The sequence below is a fragment of the Entelurus aequoreus genome, linkage group LG07, assembly GCF_033978785.1.
Source record: "Entelurus aequoreus isolate RoL-2023_Sb linkage group LG07, RoL_Eaeq_v1.1, whole genome shotgun sequence".
NCBI classification, from domain to species: domain Eukaryota; kingdom Metazoa; phylum Chordata; class Actinopteri; order Syngnathiformes; family Syngnathidae; genus Entelurus; species Entelurus aequoreus.
In genome coordinates, this window is record NC_084737.1 from 38,092,386 (window position 1) to 38,113,012 (window position 20,627).

A 20,627-nucleotide genomic window follows, 5' to 3' on the forward strand; every position below is an offset into this window, starting at 1 on the left:
TACCCAATATGGCCACCGAGTCACAAAGTTTGGGGACCCCTGCTCTAGGGGATCAACGTTAATATATGTTTGATGATACGTGTATATGCATGATTGTATGTATACATATGTGCTTGTATATGTACAGCATTTGTATACGTATGTATGTTTGTACGGTATATTGGTAGGATTTGTAAATTTCAAATATTGTAATCTGAACCTTATCTTAGTGATAAGATAGTGTGATCTTAGATCTTGGTGTTTCGTTACAAAAGTGTTTTAAAAATTTATAAATATATCGATGAGCCAGTCTTTTGAATGGCTCATTGAAGAAAATGGCTCTACGAGACCGGACTCCCTTCAGAGAGCCATGAAGCTCATCTTTGGAACAAACCTCCCACCACCATGCCACCTAGGCTAAATAAACAAATGTAAATACAGTATTTGAACCATTACCATTCAGGATATAGTCTCGCGGGAACATGATGCCGCAGCCCATGATGTCACCCTTGAAACAACGAGGTCCAAAAACGTCTCCGACACCACTGCCATGGAACACCTTCCCGTCATCTGTTGAGACAATAACAGTAAGGACGAAGCATTCAGCGCAATCTTTTATGTTTTACACAAGCTCCATATAAAACACCCGCACTTTGCCTAAGATAAATAAACTCTACGACTCTAAATAATCTACAATAGCAAATCCCTTGCTCATGCATGACAACATGGGAACGGGTCAATAATTGTTTAACGCAATTATTAATGATAACCACCACCATGCATACTGTACTGTGAACGATCAAAACGACTCAATACACTCTATTATTAATGGGAATACTCAATAGCAATTAGCCAACCGAAAATGTTTACACTTGTCTTTTAGGTTCCTCAATTGTTCCTTATGGAATTAATTCCCTGTGAGTATTTTAGTACTTTCACATAGAGTACTAGTGAATATGAGACATGTTTTTTCTTTAATTGGCTTCAAATCAGCCTTTACTTATGACACAATTTTAACTCTAATCACATCATCCATCCAATAGCACAACATCCCACACAGTGCTTAAAGGCCTACTGAAACCCACTACTACCGACCACGCAGTCTGATAGTTTATATATCAATGATGAAATCTTAACATTATAACACATGCCAATACGGCCGGGTTAACTTATAAAGTGACATTTTAAATTTGCCGCTAAACTTCCGGTTCGAAACACCTCTGAGGATGACGTATGCGCGTGACGTAGACCGGCGAACACGGGTATGCCTTCCACATTGAAGCCAATACGAAAAAGCTCTGTTTTCATTTCATAATTCCACAGTATTCTGGACATCTGTGTTCGTGAATCTGTTTCAATCATGTTCATTGCATTATGAAGAAGGAAGCTGAGCAAGCAAAGAAGAAAGTTGTCGGTGCGAAATGGACGTATTTTTCGAACGTAGTCAGCCACAACAGTACACAGCCGGCGCTTCTTTGTTTACATTCCCGAAAGATGCAGTCAAGATGGAAGAACTCGGATAACAGAGACTCTAACCAGGAGGACATTTGACTTGGATACACAGACGCCTGTAGAGAACTGGGACAACACAGACTCTTACCAGGATTACTTTGATTTGGATGACAAAGACGCAGACGTGCTACTGTGAGTATGCAGCTTTGGCTTTTTTTTGCGTATGTACGTAACTTTTTTAAAATATATAAGCTTTATGAACCTTGGGTTAGGTGAACGGTCTTTTGGGCTGAGTGATTGTGTGTGTTGATCATGTGTTTGAATTGTATTGGCGTGTTCTATGGAGCTAGGAGCTAGCAGAGGAGCTAGCATAACACGTACCGTACCTACGAGCGCGTCACGTACGTAACTTTTTAAAAATATATAAGCTTTATGAACCTTGGGTTAGGTGAACGGTCTTTTGGGCTGAGTGATTGTGTGTGTTGATCAGGTGTTTGAATTGTATTGGCGTGTTCTATGGAGCTAGGAGCTAGCAGAGGAGCTAGGAGCTAGCATAACAAACACGCAGGTGTTATTATGCAGGATTAATTTGTGGCATATTAAATATAAGCCTGGTTGTGTTGTGGCTAATAGAGTATATATATGTCTTGTGTTTATTTACTGTTGTAGTCATTCCCAGCTGAATATCAGGTACCGTGAGTATGCAGCCCTGGCTGCTAAACATTCGATAACTTGACCGTATGTGCGCGTCACGTACGTAACTTTTTAAAAATATATAAGCTTTATGAACCTTGGGTTAGGTAAACGGTCTTTGGGGCTGAGTGATTGTGTGTGTTGATCAGGTGTTTGAATTGTATTGGCGTGTTCTATGGAGCTAGGAGCTAGCAGAGGAGCTAGGAGCTAGCATAACAAACACGCAGGTGTTTTTATGCAGGATTAATTTGTGTCATATTAAATATAAGCCTGGTTGTGTTGTGGCTAATAGAGTATATATATGTCTTGTGTTTATTTACTGTTGTAGTCATTCCCAGCTGAATATCAGGTCACCCCCGGCTCTCACAGCATCTTCCCTATCTGAATAGCTTCAACTCCCCACTAGTCCTTCACTTGCACTTTACTCATCCACAAATCTTTCATCCTCGCTCAAATTAATGGGGAAATTGTCGCTTTCTCGGTCCGAATCTCTCTCACTTCATGCGGCCATCATTGTAAACAATAGGGAACTTTGCGTATATGTTCAATTGACTACGTCACGCTACTTCCGGTAGGTGCAAGCCTTTTTTTTATCAGATACCAAAAGTTGCAATCTTTATCGTCGTTGTTCTATACTAAATCCTTTCAGCAAAAATATGGCAATATCGCGAAATGATCAAGTATGACACATAGAATAGATCTGCTATCCCCGTTTAAATAAAAAAAATTCATTTCAGTAGGCCTTTAACTTTAGTCTCCGTCTCTGTTTAACTGCTCTTCTTCTGAAGAGATAGGACAAAATCACCACCCTGTAATATAAGCTTATTTAATATATTATTTGTTTTTGTCCCTTTGAAAAATACATGGCCTTTAGTGTGCACACTTTACTGGTTGCAGTTGTTTACCTGTATCTCACCTTTTTTGTAAGGGGCGCCGGAAGTTGGCAGACCCGTCAGCGATCCTGTTCTGTCTCCCGGTAATGTTTGATCCTGTTCTGTCTCCCTGTAATGTTTGTCTGATCTTGAATGGGATTGTGCTGAAAATGTTAATTTCCCCTCGGGGATTAATAAAGTATTTCTGATTCTGATTCTGATTCTGATTCTGACTTAGCTAAGGTACTGCAGTAATAGTGACGCTAACCATACAAATGTGATAGCATGGAACGTGAAACAAAAGAGAAAATTGACCCATGGAATTTGGACACTCCAGCTTCATTCTGTACATGATGCGCAGCCTCAAGCCACTCGGCCCGTTTCTGTCAGCCACATCAGCACCAGCGGGAACCACAATATGCTGTTTGATCTGACCCGATTCTACACTACAAGACCTTTTTTGTGGATGAACTGCCCAATTCAGCAGTTATTTTTGGACACAACCCTGCACTTTCAAATCTGCTTGGCCATCATAACTGTAACTTGTTTTTGCCATGTCACTTACACTGCTTTTGTACACTAACACAATGTTAAAGCAAATGTATAATTATTATTTTTCTAGGAAGTGTCGACTGAAATGGCAGTGTTCATTTTAATTATCTTAAACAAAGGGGCATATGATGATTCCAATCTACATTAAAACACACTCCCTTGTAGTCTATATAATGTGTATTGGATATGCTTTGGTGTAAATTTTGCTCTACAGTCACATTTATGACCCTATTTTCAGTGTTGGGTTAGTTACTGAAAACCAGTAACTAGTTACAGTTACTAGTTGCTTTATTTAAAAAGTAACTCAGTTACTAACTCAGTTACTTACACCAAAAAGTTATGCGTTACTGTGAAAAGTAATTATTTAGTTACTTCTCTTATTCTTTTTTTTTTAAGGCTCCCACTAATGCCCTTTTAGCCTTCATTTCAGTACTGTTATTGCAGTGGAGAATAATACAATCTGTTGAGCAACATGACATGCATTTACATCACTGAACTTTGCTAAGCCATGTGGTCTACATACAACACACGAAGACAAAGATATGTTTCAAAGAGCCAATTTATTTCAGGCCAGAACAAATTGACAAAACTATTTTAAATAGCTGCAACATAAGTAACAAACAGCATAATAACAACATAGCTGTAAACCTGGCTTCACCCAAGGAAGGCACACATGACATGATTATATGTCATGTCACATAATACAGCATATATACTGCTATACACAAGCCTAACCAGGCATTTTTTCTCTCAAGGAATTCGGAAATAAAATCATGTCTTTAGGAGATCAACACTGTACTGAAGCCCAGAACCCTCATTTCCCCAGTCTTTGTTTAGAGATAAAGAAAGATTGGCCTGGCCCACTAGGATCCCTCTTTGTTTGTGAACTTTATAGTCTATACATTTAGAGTGATGTGATAATCAAACACCCCAGAAGTCTAGAATGAAAGAGTATATAAGAGAATTGACAGTGTGTGTACCCTCAGTGTTGAATGATGAGCAGAGGCAGAGTTTGGAGTGTCTTCTTTAGCTCGCTTTCCATTTTTATGTACTCACTGTCCACTGTGTCCAGGTACGTGGAAAATGTTTTCCGAGCCATTTGCTATTTGACGCCGGTATCATGCTAATTAGCTGCCTGAAAGCGGGTGACTCCACTGTAGAAATAGCCTGCATGTCTTCTAGCACATACGCTGCAATGGCTCTATCAATGTTGTCCTGGCTAGCAGTGCCTGCGTTAAAATGCTTAGGTGGTGGTGGAGGCGGAGGTGAAGTGGCATTGGAGTCTGTGTCTCTCTTTACTAGCTTCGTCGAAGCATGTTGCTTTTGTAGCTGTTTCAGCAGATTTGAATTGCTGTTTTGGGCAGTAGATAGGATCTTTGATCCAAGACACAACTTACATTTAACTAAAATGTTATTTTCTTTGTGCTCGACAAAATAAAAGTAGTGACAATATCTCGATGTTAAGAAACTCGACTCCGGCTCGCCATGATGTCTTGTTAGTAAACACAAACACGCCACACCCCACCCCCTAAAAACCCCCACCCACCCACACACAGCGCGCCTCTCTCTTCCCCGGCTTGTGAGACAGGAAGAATCAGAAGGACGACACTGCAACTCTCCAATAAAAAACACTCAGATCTTCTGTTTCTAGCTGATACTACATAAAAAATAACGTAAAATAATAGTAAAGGTAACTGAGTTACTGAATATAAAAAATAACGCATTAGACTACTAGTTACCGCCGAAAATAATGGCGTTACAGTAACGCGTTACAAAGTAACGCGTTAGTCTCAACACTGCCTATTTCTGTGTTATGTCTGCCAATGGTTCATGGATAATCATGGAAATACAGTAGCAAATCAAATTACGAGTACCCCAACTTTGAGTATTTCAAGATAGGAGTTGTCTCTTTGCGTTTTGTTATGCTTTAAAGAGGTACTCTTTCTTTTTTTATGCATTTTAATTTGTAATATAAGGCAAGTACGAGGTGGCTAACAATGAAGCTAATGAGAGTCACTGTTGTGCCCGTTTAGCCCTCTAAAAAACATCCAAAGACCGCCAACAATGCTCCATATACATGCCGTGCCCAATGTTGCCCCAAATTTTTCATGTGAGCAAGTGCACAAACTCCCTGAGCATTCAGTAAAGCACATGTGAGCAACATCAGACGTGCAGACTGTGGCCACACCAGCAGCACACCTGTCCCAAACCTGACATCATCCATCACATTACACATTACATAAACATTGATGGAGGTTTTTGGATATTTTTTTTGAGCACTTTATGGGCGGAATAGAGCAAATCTTATTACCTCCATTGTTAGCTGACTCTTGCTAGCGTTTATTTACGAGTTACAATGCATAAAAAATAACAAATATGTGTTTTTATCACACAATGATTGTGAATGATGGACAAAATTCCTAAAAAATTTAGTTCCCTTATAAGTTGCAAGTATAATTTGAGTTATGAGCCTCAGCACCTCTGGTTATAGATGCATTTGTCCACAGCCCACAGCCAGTGATCGACACAATCCTGCCTTCAAACCACCAGAACTAAGAACGTTAGTGTGAAGGAAAAGAAGCGGGCGACCGAATTAGAGAAACAAACAATTAAAAACATGTCCCATTGGCTTGCTGGACTGGGGAGTCAGCTCGACAGTAACACCATCAGTCCACATCCCCTAAGCCGGAGCCAGCCTCAACAGCGTACAGCCACAAACATCTGAACGACGGACATTTATCCATGATAATATGGAGAAGCTGTCGATGCTGTGTTTGACGTGTTTTAGTTGGTTCAATCTAGTTCGGACTCAACAAACTCGACAATCGAGCATTACTTTTGGTACAAAGACAAATATTGATTGTTGTCAACTCTGACCTCTGCGGTCAGTCACACCAAGATATCCGTGTGCAAAATAAACAACAATGTCCTAGTTCCTATTGTTACACGATGGAGAAGCAGCCTGTAGAAGACACCTACAGGCCAACAGCAGATACGAGGATCACCACATAGGCAAGGCAAGGCAAGGCAAGGCAACTTTATTTGTATAAAACTTTTCATACACAAGGCTAACTCAAAGTGCTTCACAGACAACAAAGTGAAAGATTTAGCTGAAAGCTAATGTGAACATAAAAGTTTTCAGTCTAGTTTTAAAAGTAGTCAGAGTTGGGGAAAGTCTGACATCTTCAGGAAGTTTATTCCAGCTAATTGTTGCATAGTGACTGAATGATGCTCTCCCTTGATTTGAGTTTACTCTGGGAACCGCTAACAGATTGGTCTCAGAAAATCTTAGTGATCTAGAGGGCTTATATAGTGGGAGCATATCAGTGATATACTTCGGCCCTACACCATGTAGTGATTTATATGTGAGCAGGAGGATTTTGAAAACAATTCTCTGATGTACAGGGAGCCAATGTAAGGATTTAAGAATTGGTGTAATGTGCTCACATTTTTTGGTCTTTGTTAGAACTCTAGCAGCAGCGTTCTGAACAAGCTGTAGCTGCCTGACAGTTTTTTTGGGAAGACCTGCAAGGAGACCATTACAATAGTCTAGCCTACTGGTAATAAAGGCATGTACAAGTTTTTCTAAGTCTTGAGCTGACATGAGCCCTCTAAGTCTTGTTACATTTTTGAGGTGATAGTAGGCCGATTTTGTTACTGATTTGATGTGACTGTCGAAATGTTATTCAGAATCTAAAATAACCCCAAGATTTCTGGCTTTATTTGAGGTTTTCAGGGACAGTGATTGAAGGTGTTGGATGACTTTAAACCTTTCTTTTTTAGCACCAAAAACAATTATCTCAGTTTTATCTTCATTTAGTTGTAGGAAATTTTGGCACATCCAGTGTTTGACTTGCTCAATGCACTGGCACAGAAAATCTATGGGGCGATAGTCATTTGGTGATAGCGCTACATAGTTTTGGGTGTCATCGGCATAGCAATGATGGTCAATGTTATTATTTTGCATGATTTGTCCTAGTGGGAGCATATACTGTAGATGTTAAATAAAGTCGGCCCCAAGATTGAACCTTAGGGGACTCCACACGTTACGTTGGTTGGTTCTGATACAAAGTCACCAATGGAAACAAAATAGTTCCTATCTTGTAGATATGACTTGAACCAGCTTAAAACGGTGCCTGAGATCCCCACCCAGTTTTCCAACCTGTCCAAAAGTATTGAGTGATCGACAGTGTCAAATGCAGCACTGAGGTCCAAAAGCATTAATACTGAAGTTTTGCCAGAGTCTGTGTTTAGACAGATGTCATTTATAACTTTAAGAAGGGTCTATGAAGAGGTCAAAATCCTGACTGGAAGTTGTGGCAGCCAGTAGAAGCCAAGAAGTGATTTAGTTGTTGGAGGACAACTTTCTCAATTATTTTACTTATGAATGGTAGATTTGAAATTGGTCTGTAGTTGTTGATAACAGAGGCATCTAGGCTCTGCTTTTTTAGAAGAGGTTTAATGACTGCAGTTTTGAAAGCCTTCGGGAAATTGCCCGATTAAATAGAATTATTAACTATTTGCAATACGTCTGTTGATAGGCAGTCAAAAACATTCTTAAAGAAGTTGGTAGGTAAAACTTCAAGGCAGCAGGTGGATGACTTTAGAGCTGTCACCATTTCCACTAGAGTTTTAGAGTCTATGGCATTAAAGCTTGCCATCATTGCTGTGTTACTTTTGCCTAAATGGGGTGGTGATCCAACTTTTTTACTTGAGATATTGATGGCGTGTCTGATGCCTTCAATTTTATCAGTATAAAAGAATGCAAACTCATTGCATTTCTGCGTGGAATGGAGTTCGGCTGGTATTTGTGTTGGGTCTGTCAACGGTTGCTAATAGGGTTTTGGCCTTATTAGTGTTGCTGTTTATGATATTGGAGAAGAATGTTTCTCTAGCACTTTTTAAGACTAAATTGTAGGCCTGGAGGCTCTCTTTATAGATGTCATGGTGAATATTAAGTTTTGTATTCCGCCAGATTCGTTCAGCCTTCCTGCACTCTCTTCTCTGGGCTGTTACAACAGCAGATTTTCTCCAGGGTGCCTTTTGCTGACCAGAAATCGTTTTAACCGTAACAGGTGCAATGATATCTATGATATTCACAATTTTGGAATTAAAGTTGCTTACAAGATCATCAGCATGACATGGGTTTGGAGGTGGTAGTGAGGAGATGGCGTTTTTAAAGAGGACATTAGCATGTTCATTTATGTACTGCTTTTTGACATTCTTTGATTCTGTTTGTGTGTCCGGAATTACAGAAATATTAAAGAAAACACAGAAATTATCAGACAATGAAGGATCAATCACAAAAACATCAGAAACATTGAGACCTTTTGTGATAATCAGGTCCAGAGTGTGTCCCTTACAATGAGTAGCCTCTTTCACATGTTGAGACAGTTCAAATGTGTCTAAAATAGTAAAAAGTTATTTTGCGCCCTTGTCATTCAAATCGTCAATATGAAAATTAAAATCACCAGTTATAACCAGGCAGTCAAAGTCAGTGGAGATGCTAGACAATAATTCAGTAAAATCATCGAAAAAATTTGCAGAATATTTAGGTGGCCTGTAGATAATTAACAAGAGAATTTTGGGAGAGCATTTCAACACAGGTATTCAAATGATGTAAAATCACCAAGTGACATCTGTTTCCCCTGAAACATGTTTTTAAATATAGCAGCAACCCCTCCACCTCTTTTCCTCGATCTATATATATCAATGTAGTTATAGTTGGGGGGTGCTGTCTCGATCAGAATGCTTGCACTGTTATTTTGTTCCAGCCATGTTTCAGTTAAAAACATAAAGTCAAGTTTAGAAAAGCAACAGGAATGTAGAAGGTGCCATGATTTGATGTAGGCAACCTTGGGGCCCAGCTGATAATATGGTCTACTGCTGAACCCTTTTCTGTATCAGAAATATTCAGGACTGCTGTCAGGGCGATTCGGGGTTTGCCGTAAGGGGGAGAGGGAGTGAGCAGCGTCAGAGCTGTGACGAACTACTGAAGGTGGACATAAGTAGATCCGTCAATCTGTGACTTCACAAATGGCGCACGGTTAAAAAAATATCACATGGTTCAGAGGCATTCCAAACTGTGTGCAAGCTCATGCCAAATACATGAATCTTATGATATGACGCTTTGGTGTTGTTTAACATGAGTATCCAACATTTGAACATCTGAGTCAGAAACAAGAGAAAATCGTCATAAGTCTCCTTTAAACAAATCATTGAAATTGCTACAATCCAGGTAGTGCTAGCAAATCGATCATCATCAAATTCCAGACATTCTTTCCAAGTAAAATGAGTGAAAAGATTCATCTGGAAAGACAACCTCTAAATAGCCAAACCTATCCCACACTGCCGTACTTGTATTTGACAAATCAATGGAAAACAAGCATAGAAGAAATAACATTGCTGAAGTAGCTTACAGACAAGTGCTTCTCAAGAAAGCGGTGCGGCTTCTACAAGTAAATATTTATGGTGTTGTCATGGGACCCGTCCCCGGCATTGAATACTGTTTAAACAATCTATCTGAACAGAAGGGGGTAGACGGAGACACTGTATCATTGTGGCCCTCATGCGGGCCCCTGGCACACCACAGACTGCTAAAAATAGTCACAATAGAACAATCACAATGGCCTGTAGCGGAGGGCATCTGTGATGGAAGTCAAGGTTTGCGCAAAGTCAGGAAGACCTATTAATTTCTGGCACTATTGTGCATTAGAACAACCTGACCAACAGGAATTGAAAAAAAATTCAATATTGCGATATAATGTTTGCCCTTCGGATTCGAAAATGAACACAACTTCAGTTCCGATTTCAGGGATCATTGCTTGTTGGACCGGAGACGGCTGGACAAGCCAACCAAGGCACAGAGGGTTCGCCCACAAGTGAGACATGTGTGGGTGGGTGCTGATGTAAACGTGGAAATTACTCTGGCCTTGCAGGCTAAACCTTTCCTTTGTGCTTGTGCTTCTGCATTGTGATATACAGTATAGCATTGTTTTGTCTCATAGTACAGTTTCAATGGGCCAAAACATCAGCTCTATCAGCAGCGTTTCACAAATTAATTAAAAAAATGTATTAGTTTTATTACTAGTTATTTTCCCAAATAAGTTATTATCAGTAATGGAATTACTCCCTCATACACAACTTAGTTATTAGGAAAATTAATTAGTGCGTTATTTTGTTGAAAAAAACATCTGGTCGTTGACAAATGTCTCATATAAATTTGAGTTACTCAGACTTTGCTTTAGGACATAATCATACTTCACATGTACAGTACGTTCTTTCATTTTATATCAGTGAAGTTGAATTAATGCCTGACTTCAATTTTCAAAACACCAATTTTACCACGACAGATCACTCAGAGTTGCTGTTGTTGGATTCAGTTCTCTTATGTAGCTGTTTCCGTGCATTGACGTTTGTAAAAACAATACCCACCTACTTGAATTATAGCACTGACTGGCTTACAATGAGTTCTACTACCTTAGCCAATTAATTATAATTACCTATGTGTCTGTCACCCCTCATTAAATAAAAAGGACAATCAGATTTTTTTGTATGCATCTTAGCCGTGCCAGAGCCACGCTGAGTGAGCCAAGTCAAATACCAGCAGTTAGGTAAGAACCTGCCATATTTTACCGTCGGTAAAGGCGTTGTAACGTTTGAAATAGCAATTAAATAGACTACTGGAAAACACTGTTACTTCCAATACTGTCCATCAGATATCGATACTGTTGTTGTCACATGATATGTTCTCCTGAAATACATTTACATCTGATCCTATTAGAGTTATTTCTTTCCCTGTAAACATCCCAACTTGATTGGCATAAACACCTATCAAGTTTGGATGTCAACTGTAAAGAAATCCACATTGTTTCAGGAAGAGTTTTTATTCAGACTATTGAGCATTGATCTCCAATGCACGTGAGGAATCGGATCTAAGTACATGGACACCAGTATGACGTGCATTGACACTCCATGTGAAATATTCCAGCTTTTGAAATGAGGCATGAATCCTGAAGCTCTGTTCATCCCCGTTCATTTTTAATCCATTAGGTAAGAAAGTGATATCATCCCCTGACAACATGTTTCGATTAAATGTTTTGGCAGAACCTGAGCTGGAATCAGATTAGGCCCTGCCATAGGAGTAAGTAAATGGCCCTATTGTCCTTGGTGAAGGATGGATTGTGGCGCTGGAGTACAACCTTCAGCTGTGGGTGTTGAGTCACAGCACGTATGACTGACTCATTGTTGAGGGGATTGAAGACGGCGACAGGGTTAATATGGCTTGCTGAGGAGAACGCACTGGTTAGATGGCTGCTTGTTTCTGATAGGGCCCAAAGGTACGAATGACCCACTGAAGAACAGCACCAAGTCAACATGCACACCAGACTAGTTCCCAATAAAAACACTCATAGCAAGACCAGTGGACTCTAAAACTACAAAATGTACAAAATGAACAGACATATGACTGGCAGGAAAGTTAAAGATCCACATGACATGTGATCTGGGGCAACAGTGGATAGGGGCCGTATTAAAGTGCTATTGATTAGGATGACAGAACCAGAGCTATGCGAACATGTCAATAACAATGTCATGAATCTTACACCAAATTCACAATGTCCTAAAAGTCATTGGTTTCATGATGTACTAAACAGAAAATTAAAAAGACATTCCGACATTTGACTACACAAACTTACGGGATGTGGTGAAAACATAACAGTGAGTTTAACAGTTTACAAGAAGTAAAACCCTGCCAAGGATAACTCATTTCTATTTAGATACTGTAAAAAAGTAAAACCATAAAGTTATGACTGCATTGGCTCGCACAACACATAGAAACCTGAAGTCTTTTGACTTCTAAACAGCGTTTTCCTTGGTCACATGACATGTGTATGCAGTTTTTCACCAATTCAAAGACAGTCTGCACGCAATTCTTGAGGTTCCTTGACTTTTATCAAAGTCTCGGCTGTGTCAAGGAGCGCAGAGAGATCTTAGATGAAATCATGGCTCTTAGTTTTAAATGCTGTAGTTGGACAAAAGCCTGCATATTAACTCAATCATGGCAAGGCAAATCTGACAAGCCCAGAGTTTAAAAACCACATACCCAATTTTAGTCTCTAACAACGAAGATTAATGGGAGCTGCACAGGGGTGTACACATTTCTGTGGTGTCCGGCATGTGGCTGCCAAACCAGACAAACCGCAGCACTAGACCTCTGGGACAAGGCTGGTGAGAATCGTCCACCACTCAGCAACAGGCTCATCCACAGACCCTGACAAGGCTCGCAGCTCTGACTGTTTATATTATTACGAATGTAGCCTAAGTGGAATCTGCAAAGGAATAAGAGGGCCGTACTATAAACAGCTTCTAATCATAAATTAAATTTGCAGAGTGACCTCAAAGGTATCAGATCTCATAAAAGTAATTAGAGTGTACAGCTATATCTTCCGGTCGGCGGACTGAGCATCAATATAGGAATTGAAGTTAAAAAATTTGGACGGTTCAGGGAGAATCAGAATATAAATCCTGATTTCCATCTACGCCTGATGCTCAACCCAATTGGAAGGTTTGTGTAAGTCCTCATGTATAGGAAGGTCAAGCTTGAAATTCATGTGTAAATACAGTACACTGAAAATGACTCAGATAGCCATTTTGGTCTAAATCCTTGTTGGTGTAATGGTACATGCTTCTATCTTTCATGGCAGCGGGCTGGGTTCCATTCTGGGTCTGGGTTGCATCAGAAAGTGCATCCGGCGTAAAATCTAAGCCAAAATATCTCATGCGATTGACTAACCGTAGCAAATGCTGAGAGGGAAAACCCAAAAGTAAAAAAACCTGCTATTTAAGTCTAAATAGAGAGCAACAAGTGAGTACCAGGAAAATTGGTTCTTGCCTACTGTACTGTCAGCGTGGTGGTGGTTGTGTCATGGCCTAGGGCTGCATGAACGCTGCCAACACTGCGGGGTCAGGTTGTCAAAAGTATCAGTACTTCGATACCGTGTAAATACCAACACACAAGAAATACATTAGTATTGTCAGTATCAAATAATGTACAACACCATTCCTCGTCCATGTCAATTTTGAGCACATGGGCAATGAGTCACTGCTGAAGAAGTATGCTTGTTGTTTAAAAAAAGCCAGTATTTCCTATATTTTTATTTATTCATGGCAGCCTGTCACAAATGTAAATTTGTCGTTATCGGTTCGCCCTCGCTCATAAACCAATTATAATAGAACAATGGCAGTGTAGCATAACTGTAGATGTGGCATAACTCCGCTTCACAACACACCTCATAAACGCTTAAAGTGTGTTGTGACTATATTAGCGAGTAGAGGTACACATAAAAAGTGAAAAAGAGGAGTACATTGCTTTTTTTCAGTAATCAAAATACCAGTGGTCAAAAAAAGTACTCGATTTACCACCACAATCCCAGGAATTGTACAAAACCCAAATTCAGTGAAGTTGGCATGTTGTGTAAATCGTAAATAAAAACAGAATACAATGATTTGCAAATCATTTTCAACCCATATTCAATTGAATATACTGCAAAGACAAGATACCTAACGTTCGAACTGGTAAACTTTGCTGTTTTTTGCCAATATTAGCTCATTTGGAATTTGATGCCGGCAACATGTTTAAAAAAAGCTGACACAAGTGGCAAAAAAGACTGAGAAAGTTGAGGAATGCTCATCAAACACACAGGTACAGGTGGGTGCCATGATTGGGTATAAAAGCAGCTTCCATGAAATGCTCAGTCATTCACAAGCAAGGATGGGGCGAGGGTCACCACTTTGTGAACAAATGCTGGAGAAAATTGTCAAACAGTTTAAGAACAACATTTCTCAACCAGCTAATGCAAGGAATTTAGGGATTTAACCAACTACGGTCCGTAATATCATCAACAGGTTCAGAGAGTCTGGAGAAATCACTGCAAGGCCAAAAACCAACATTGAATGCCCGTGACCTTCGACATCAGTGTGTAAAAGATATCACCACATGTGCTCAGGAACACTTCAGAAAACCACTGTCAGTAACTACAGTTTGTCGCTACATCTGTAAATGCAAGTTAAAACTCTCCTATGCAAAGCGAAAGCCATTTATCAACAACACCTAGAAACGGCGCCGGCTTCGCTGGGCCTTAGCTCATCTAAGATGGACTGATGCGAAGTGTAAAAGTGTTCTGTGGTCTGACGAGTCCACATTTCAAATTGTTTTTGGAAACTGTGGGCTTCGTGTCCAAAGAGCAAAAGAACCGGCGCAAAGTTGAAAAGCCAGCATCTATGATGGTATGGGGGTGTATTAGTGCCCAAGACATGGGTAACTTACACATCTGTGAAGGCGCCATTAATGCTGAAAGGTACATACAGGTTTTGGAGCAACATATGTTGCCATCCAAGCAACGTTATCATGCTTTCTCTTCCTTATTTCAGCAAGACAATGCCAAGCCACGTGTTACAACGGTGTGGCTTCATAGTAAAAGAGTGCGGGTACTAGACTGGCCTGCCTGTAGTCCAGACCTGTCTCCCATTGAAAATGTGTGGCGCAATATGAAGCCCAAAGTACCACAACGGAGACCCTGGACTGTTGAACAACTTAAGCTTTACATCAAGCAAGAATGGGAAATAATTCCACCTGAAAAGCTTCAAAAATGGGTCTCCTCAGTTCCCAAACATTTACTGAGTGTTGTTAAAAGGAAAGGCCATGTAACACAGTGTTAAAAATGCCCCTGTGCCAACTTTTTTGCAATGTGTTGCTGCCATTAAATTCTAATGATGATTTTAATGATTATTTGCACACAAAAAATATTTTTTGAACATTAAATATAGTTAGTCTTTGCAGTCTATTCAATTGAATATAAGTTGAAAAGGATTTGCAAATCATTGTATTCTGTTTCATTTACAAATTACACAATGTGCCAACTTCACTAGTTTTGGATTTGTACCACATTGTGCAGAAAGCCTCCAGAAGCGTGCAACCCAACTTTTATCACTTCTGTGAGTCCTAAGGAAACATAGCTTAGAGACTCTTTTTTGTTGATCAGCAACACTTTGAACACAACTGGGTTTACTTATTTCACTAGGAAGGAAAAGTGTGGCCTGGGGGCCATTTGCTAAATGCAGCTGTTTTTATATGCCTGTGACACATTGTAGAAATAAACAAAAAAAACCCTGCAAAAATAGAGCGGAAAGGCATATCTATGGATATTCTCATTTATCCAAGTCATTGTAATATCAGGGCATTCAATCGATCGCAACTGGACTGTTTGGTTTGTCTTAGAAGACATTTTGCCTCTCATCCAAATAGGCTTCATCAGTTCATGCTCATAGATTTAGATTGGTCAGATCTAGGCTTAGACTTAGCTTGGTCAGATCTAGTCTGAGGCATAAGGCATAATGAAATGTTGATACAAATAACAAATGAAACACAAATATATGTATTTATTTTCTCATAGCCTCGGGGCGGCGTGGCTCGGTTAGTAGAGCGGCCGGTTGGGGACATCTCTGCGCTGCTGACCCGTCTCCGTTCGGGACGGTTTCCTGCTGGCCCCACTATGGACTGGACTTTCGCTGATATGTTGGATCCACTATGGACTGGACTTTCACAATATTATGTCAGACTCACTCGACATCCATTGCTTTCGGTCTCCCCTAGAGGGGGGGGTTACCCACATATGCGGTCCTCTCCAAGGTTTCTCATAGTCATTCACATCGACGTCCCACTGGGGTGAGTTTTTCCTTGCCCTTATGTGGGCTCTGTACCGAGGATGTCGTTGTGGCTTGTGTAGCCCTTTGAGACACTTGTGATTTAGGGCTAAATAAATAAACATTGATTGATTGATTGATTGATTGATTGATTGATTGATTGATTGATGCCAGCAACTTGTGGGTTCCAGGTTCGAGCTTTGAGTCACTAGAGAAAAAGTGCTATATAAATATAATTCACTTCACTTTTATTAGTCTATTTCATTACAGTTTACATGATGGCATCATCAATGCTACTACCAAATTGAAATAATCTCAAGAACGTTATTGTTTGTTTAGATTTACTGGAGTGGTAGGATATATGCCACTGCTGTTCTCTTTTGAATGAGAACAGCAGTGGCATTTCTAAAGTGCCACTTTAAAAATGGCACTTTGCCAACTGCAATTTGAATTCTGTGCAAAAATATGTTGAAGCACATTGATGTTAAATACTTAAATGTTTGAAACATGTTTTCAATAAAGTAGATGCATCTAAAAGCACATTTTTTCAGTTTGTTTTTTAATTTTTATAGTAGTATCGAATAAACAGTATCGAGAATCGTGGAAATCGACAACTGAAATATTGGGGAGCTACGGTTTTTGAGGGAAATATGAATTCTAACGCACTGTGAGATTCTGAAACAGTGCATAATGAAGGTGAAATTGATAGAGTGTACAAGATTATCTCAACTTCAAGAACTGAAAAGAACTGAGCAATTGAGGGCATCCTCAATTGGAAGGAAAGTGGAGGAGAACAAGGTGCCTAGCATCCACCAGCTACAGTTTGTGATGTCATCATGGAGGAGAGGAAATGATTTCAGTAACAAACGTTGTGTAAAGTTATTTTCAGAGGACAGGAAATCTATACCAATCTGACTATTGTAAGTAATGTCACTTAAGAAATGCAATATGACAGGTGCGGGCACTTTTGTGAGCCATATTTAAAGACGTATAAACCTTCCAAAACAAAGACAATAAGATCGACTGTACTTTATTAAATACATTTCCAAAGTTACACCAGACCAGTTAGTTTTTCAATTTGTCTGGTTTGCCTACATTAACGTTGCCCAGTTACTTTTGTCACCTACATGGTTTCAGAACACATGACTCCAAGACCACGTGGAGATAGTTTTTCTTCAAAGCATTTTCTTGCAAAATAAAAGCACATTTTAAAATATGCAACAAAGTACATTTGCAACTTGTAGATGTTTACATGAAAGGGTGTTTTGCGTCATGAGCTGCAATTCTTCTTCTTCTCTTCTTCTTCTCGTCCCGCGAGACTCCACTTTGAGGATGATGGACGCTTTGCAATTCCATGGTTTTGGAGCTTTCATTACAATTGCAGCCACAGCTGTTGCCGTGATTGTCAATAGAAGACAAAGACAGCAGGTGATTGCTCAAAGGCAAGGTCATTACGCATGGCAGGGATTTTTGGGAGAAAATTGTAAACGAGGAATTCACAGTGTAAAGATGTTTTAGCGATATTTGAGAGGTTTTTCGAAATATGGGTATTTCCATTACAAGTTTCTTATTGTGATATTTCGGTTTTGCGCATTTCTAGGGGTAATGGTAACACAACTACTGTCATTTCTGGCCCCATATCTTCTCTGAGCTGCTCACATGTGGATTTCACACGGGCCCTGACAGTCACTTGGCCTTGAGGACAGTCTCCAAAAGCACAATACACTTGCTGTCCATAGAAATTAAGTCTGGTGCTCTGCAAGCGGGTGTGCTGCAAATACCAGTGAAAAATTATGGAAACTATAAACAATACTGACAAATGATCCTGTTTTGCAGTAATATGTGCTCCAGGTGCATTAAAGCAGTCATCATGACCTGTATTTCCAGACTGAAAAACTCCTGTTGGAGCAAAACAAAATAGATGCTTCAAACTAAAACACTACTTAGAGTAAGCTAGGCTATTACCCAAATGCCTCCTAAAAAGATATTGTGGCAGTGGGTGATGTGGAAAAAGAGTGGGCAGCTGCTGCAGCATTAGCTGCTGCTTCTATTATCAGATCATGGCAGCAGAAGTCGATTGCTAATTTCTTGTCAATGGCTGCGTTTCCATTATAGTTTTTTGCAAAATAAAAGCTCTATTTCTAAAATTTCGACAAAGTACATTTGCAACTTGTGGGTATTTCCATTAAATGGTGTTTTGCGTCATGAGCCCCAATTCTCGAAAAATCTTGTCCTGGGAATGCCACTTTGAGGAAGATTGATGCTATGCGATTCCATGGTTTTTGAGCTGTGATTACAATTGCAGTTACTGCTGTTGCCGTGATTGTCAATAGAAGAAAAAGGCAGTGGGTGATCACTCAAAGGCAACGTCCTTACGTATCGCAGCGGCCGCAAATAAGGGATTTTTGGGAGAGAATTGTGAACGAGAAATTCACGGACATATCTTGTCCGGTGTTTAGGTGCCCTCGAAATGCGGAAAAAGTGTTTCCATCATGCTTTTGCGACACACTTCAATATCGAAACGTCTGAAAAAACCATCTCATGAGAGCGTAAAAATTTTTTAGCGATATTTGAGAGGTTTTTCTAAATGTTTTCCATTGACTGGTTTCTTAATGTGATATTTAGGTTTTGCGCATTTAACAGTGACAGTGCAGGCGCTGATGCCCAGAATGGAGTATTGTAAATGACTGAGCAGATAAGGTTGGCACATCTGTGGTCACAGACATCTAACACGTAAGATGTGTGGAAAGAGAGCAAGATAGAGATACAATTTTGGTGCTTTTTTCACATTGTGAAATGACACTCCCCCACTGACGGAGAGAGAGATCTTCACAATACATGTCTTGATTATCAACTTGCATTATCCTTGATCTCTGCGCAAAGCCCCCTTACATAGGCTGACCATACGTCCTCTTTTCCCCCGGACATGTCCTCTTTTGCGGGTGTGTCCGGGGTGTCCGGGCGGGGTTTTTTAAATGCCTCAAATGTCCGGCATTTTGAAATAGGGTTGCGTGTATTTTCAATGTACGTCTTGGGCAGGGATCGGCAACCCCTGACAACTAAATTAAGGGCGTGCCGTGATGGCACTGCTTATATTATCCTCTATTACTTGCACAAACAGCATGCCAGCCCGGTCTCATGTTGCATGAAGCTTTAACTTGCACTCGTGGGAGACAGCAAGGCATACTTGTTCAACAGCCACACAGCTTACACTGACGGTGGTCGTATATAACAACTTTAACACTGTTACGTTACAAATATGCGCCACACTGTGAACCCACACCAAAAAGGAATGACAAATACATTTCTGGAGAACATCCACACTGTAACACAACATAAAAACAACACAACGAATACCCAGAATCCCATGCAGCCCTAACTCTCTAACCTCAACCGACGCACGGAGGGAGGGAGGGGGGGTGATGTGTGGGGGGGTTTGGTACTAGCGGGGGTGTATAATGTAGACTGGGAGAGTTAGTGCTGCATGGGATTCTGGGTATTTGTTGTGTTGTGTTTATGTTGTGTTACAGTGTGGATGTTCTCCAGAAATGTATTTGTCATTCTTTTTTGGTGTGGGTTCACAGTGTGGCGCATATTTGTAACGTAACAGTGTTAAAGTTGTTATTTACGGCCACCGTCAGTGTAAGCTGTGTGGCTGTTGAACAAGTAAGCTTTGCTGTCACATTCGAGTGCAAGCAGAAGATGCATTCAACATGTGTCCGGGCAGGTAAGCTGTTTAAGCAGGCTGTAGAGGGCGCTAAAGGCATTGCCATCACACCTAAATTTCGGGTGTCTCCCGGGAGAAGTGGGAGGATTGGCAACTATGACGCTGATGAACGCCATTCATGTAAATCTTGCGGGCCGCACTTACTTAAACTGTCATATTAAAGTGCGGGCCGGGGCGCGTGTCTAAGACCCATGGTTAAAACATAGCACAAAGCAATAAAAAGCTTTGTATACAGTGTTATTTCATTTTACATTTCAAAAGAGTTTTGAGGCTCCCATTGTTCTCTTTCATTTGTGAAACTCCTCAAAATGGCTCTTTGAGTGATAAAGGTTGCCGACCCTAGACTCTAGGGTTAAGTTAAGAAGGGGTTAAACAAAACAAGCTGTGAAGGTGCGCACGCAGAAACATTGGTGAGGGAGGGGCAGAGACACAGAGCGAGAGAGCTAGTGAGTGGAGACAGACATGAAAACAAGAAATGCCGAAAAGTAAATGCAACTTCACGGATGATTTGCGGAAAAAGTATTTGTGTTTTGGTCCTGGCCGTGACACATGGGAAGCAGAATGCACTGTGTGCAAAGCAGGAACGTGTATATCTGTGGCAAATAAAGATCTACAAGCCCATATCGACACTACAAAGCACGAAACAGCTG

At 40.3% G+C, this 20,627-nt stretch overlaps 1 protein-coding gene across 4 annotated transcripts in view; it reads right to left on the reverse strand.

Moving 5' to 3' along the window:
• Positions 1–20,627, reverse strand: part of spryd3 (SPRY domain containing 3) — a 174,766-nt gene that overhangs the window by 20,515 nt on the left and 133,624 nt on the right. For all 4 annotated transcript variants that reach the window (XM_062053511.1, XM_062053512.1, XM_062053509.1 and 1 more), the window contains one exon: positions 436–549. In XM_062053511.1, coding sequence (XP_061909495.1) covers positions 436–549 — 114 coding nt within the window. The remainder of the gene's footprint in view (positions 1–435; positions 550–20,627) is intronic.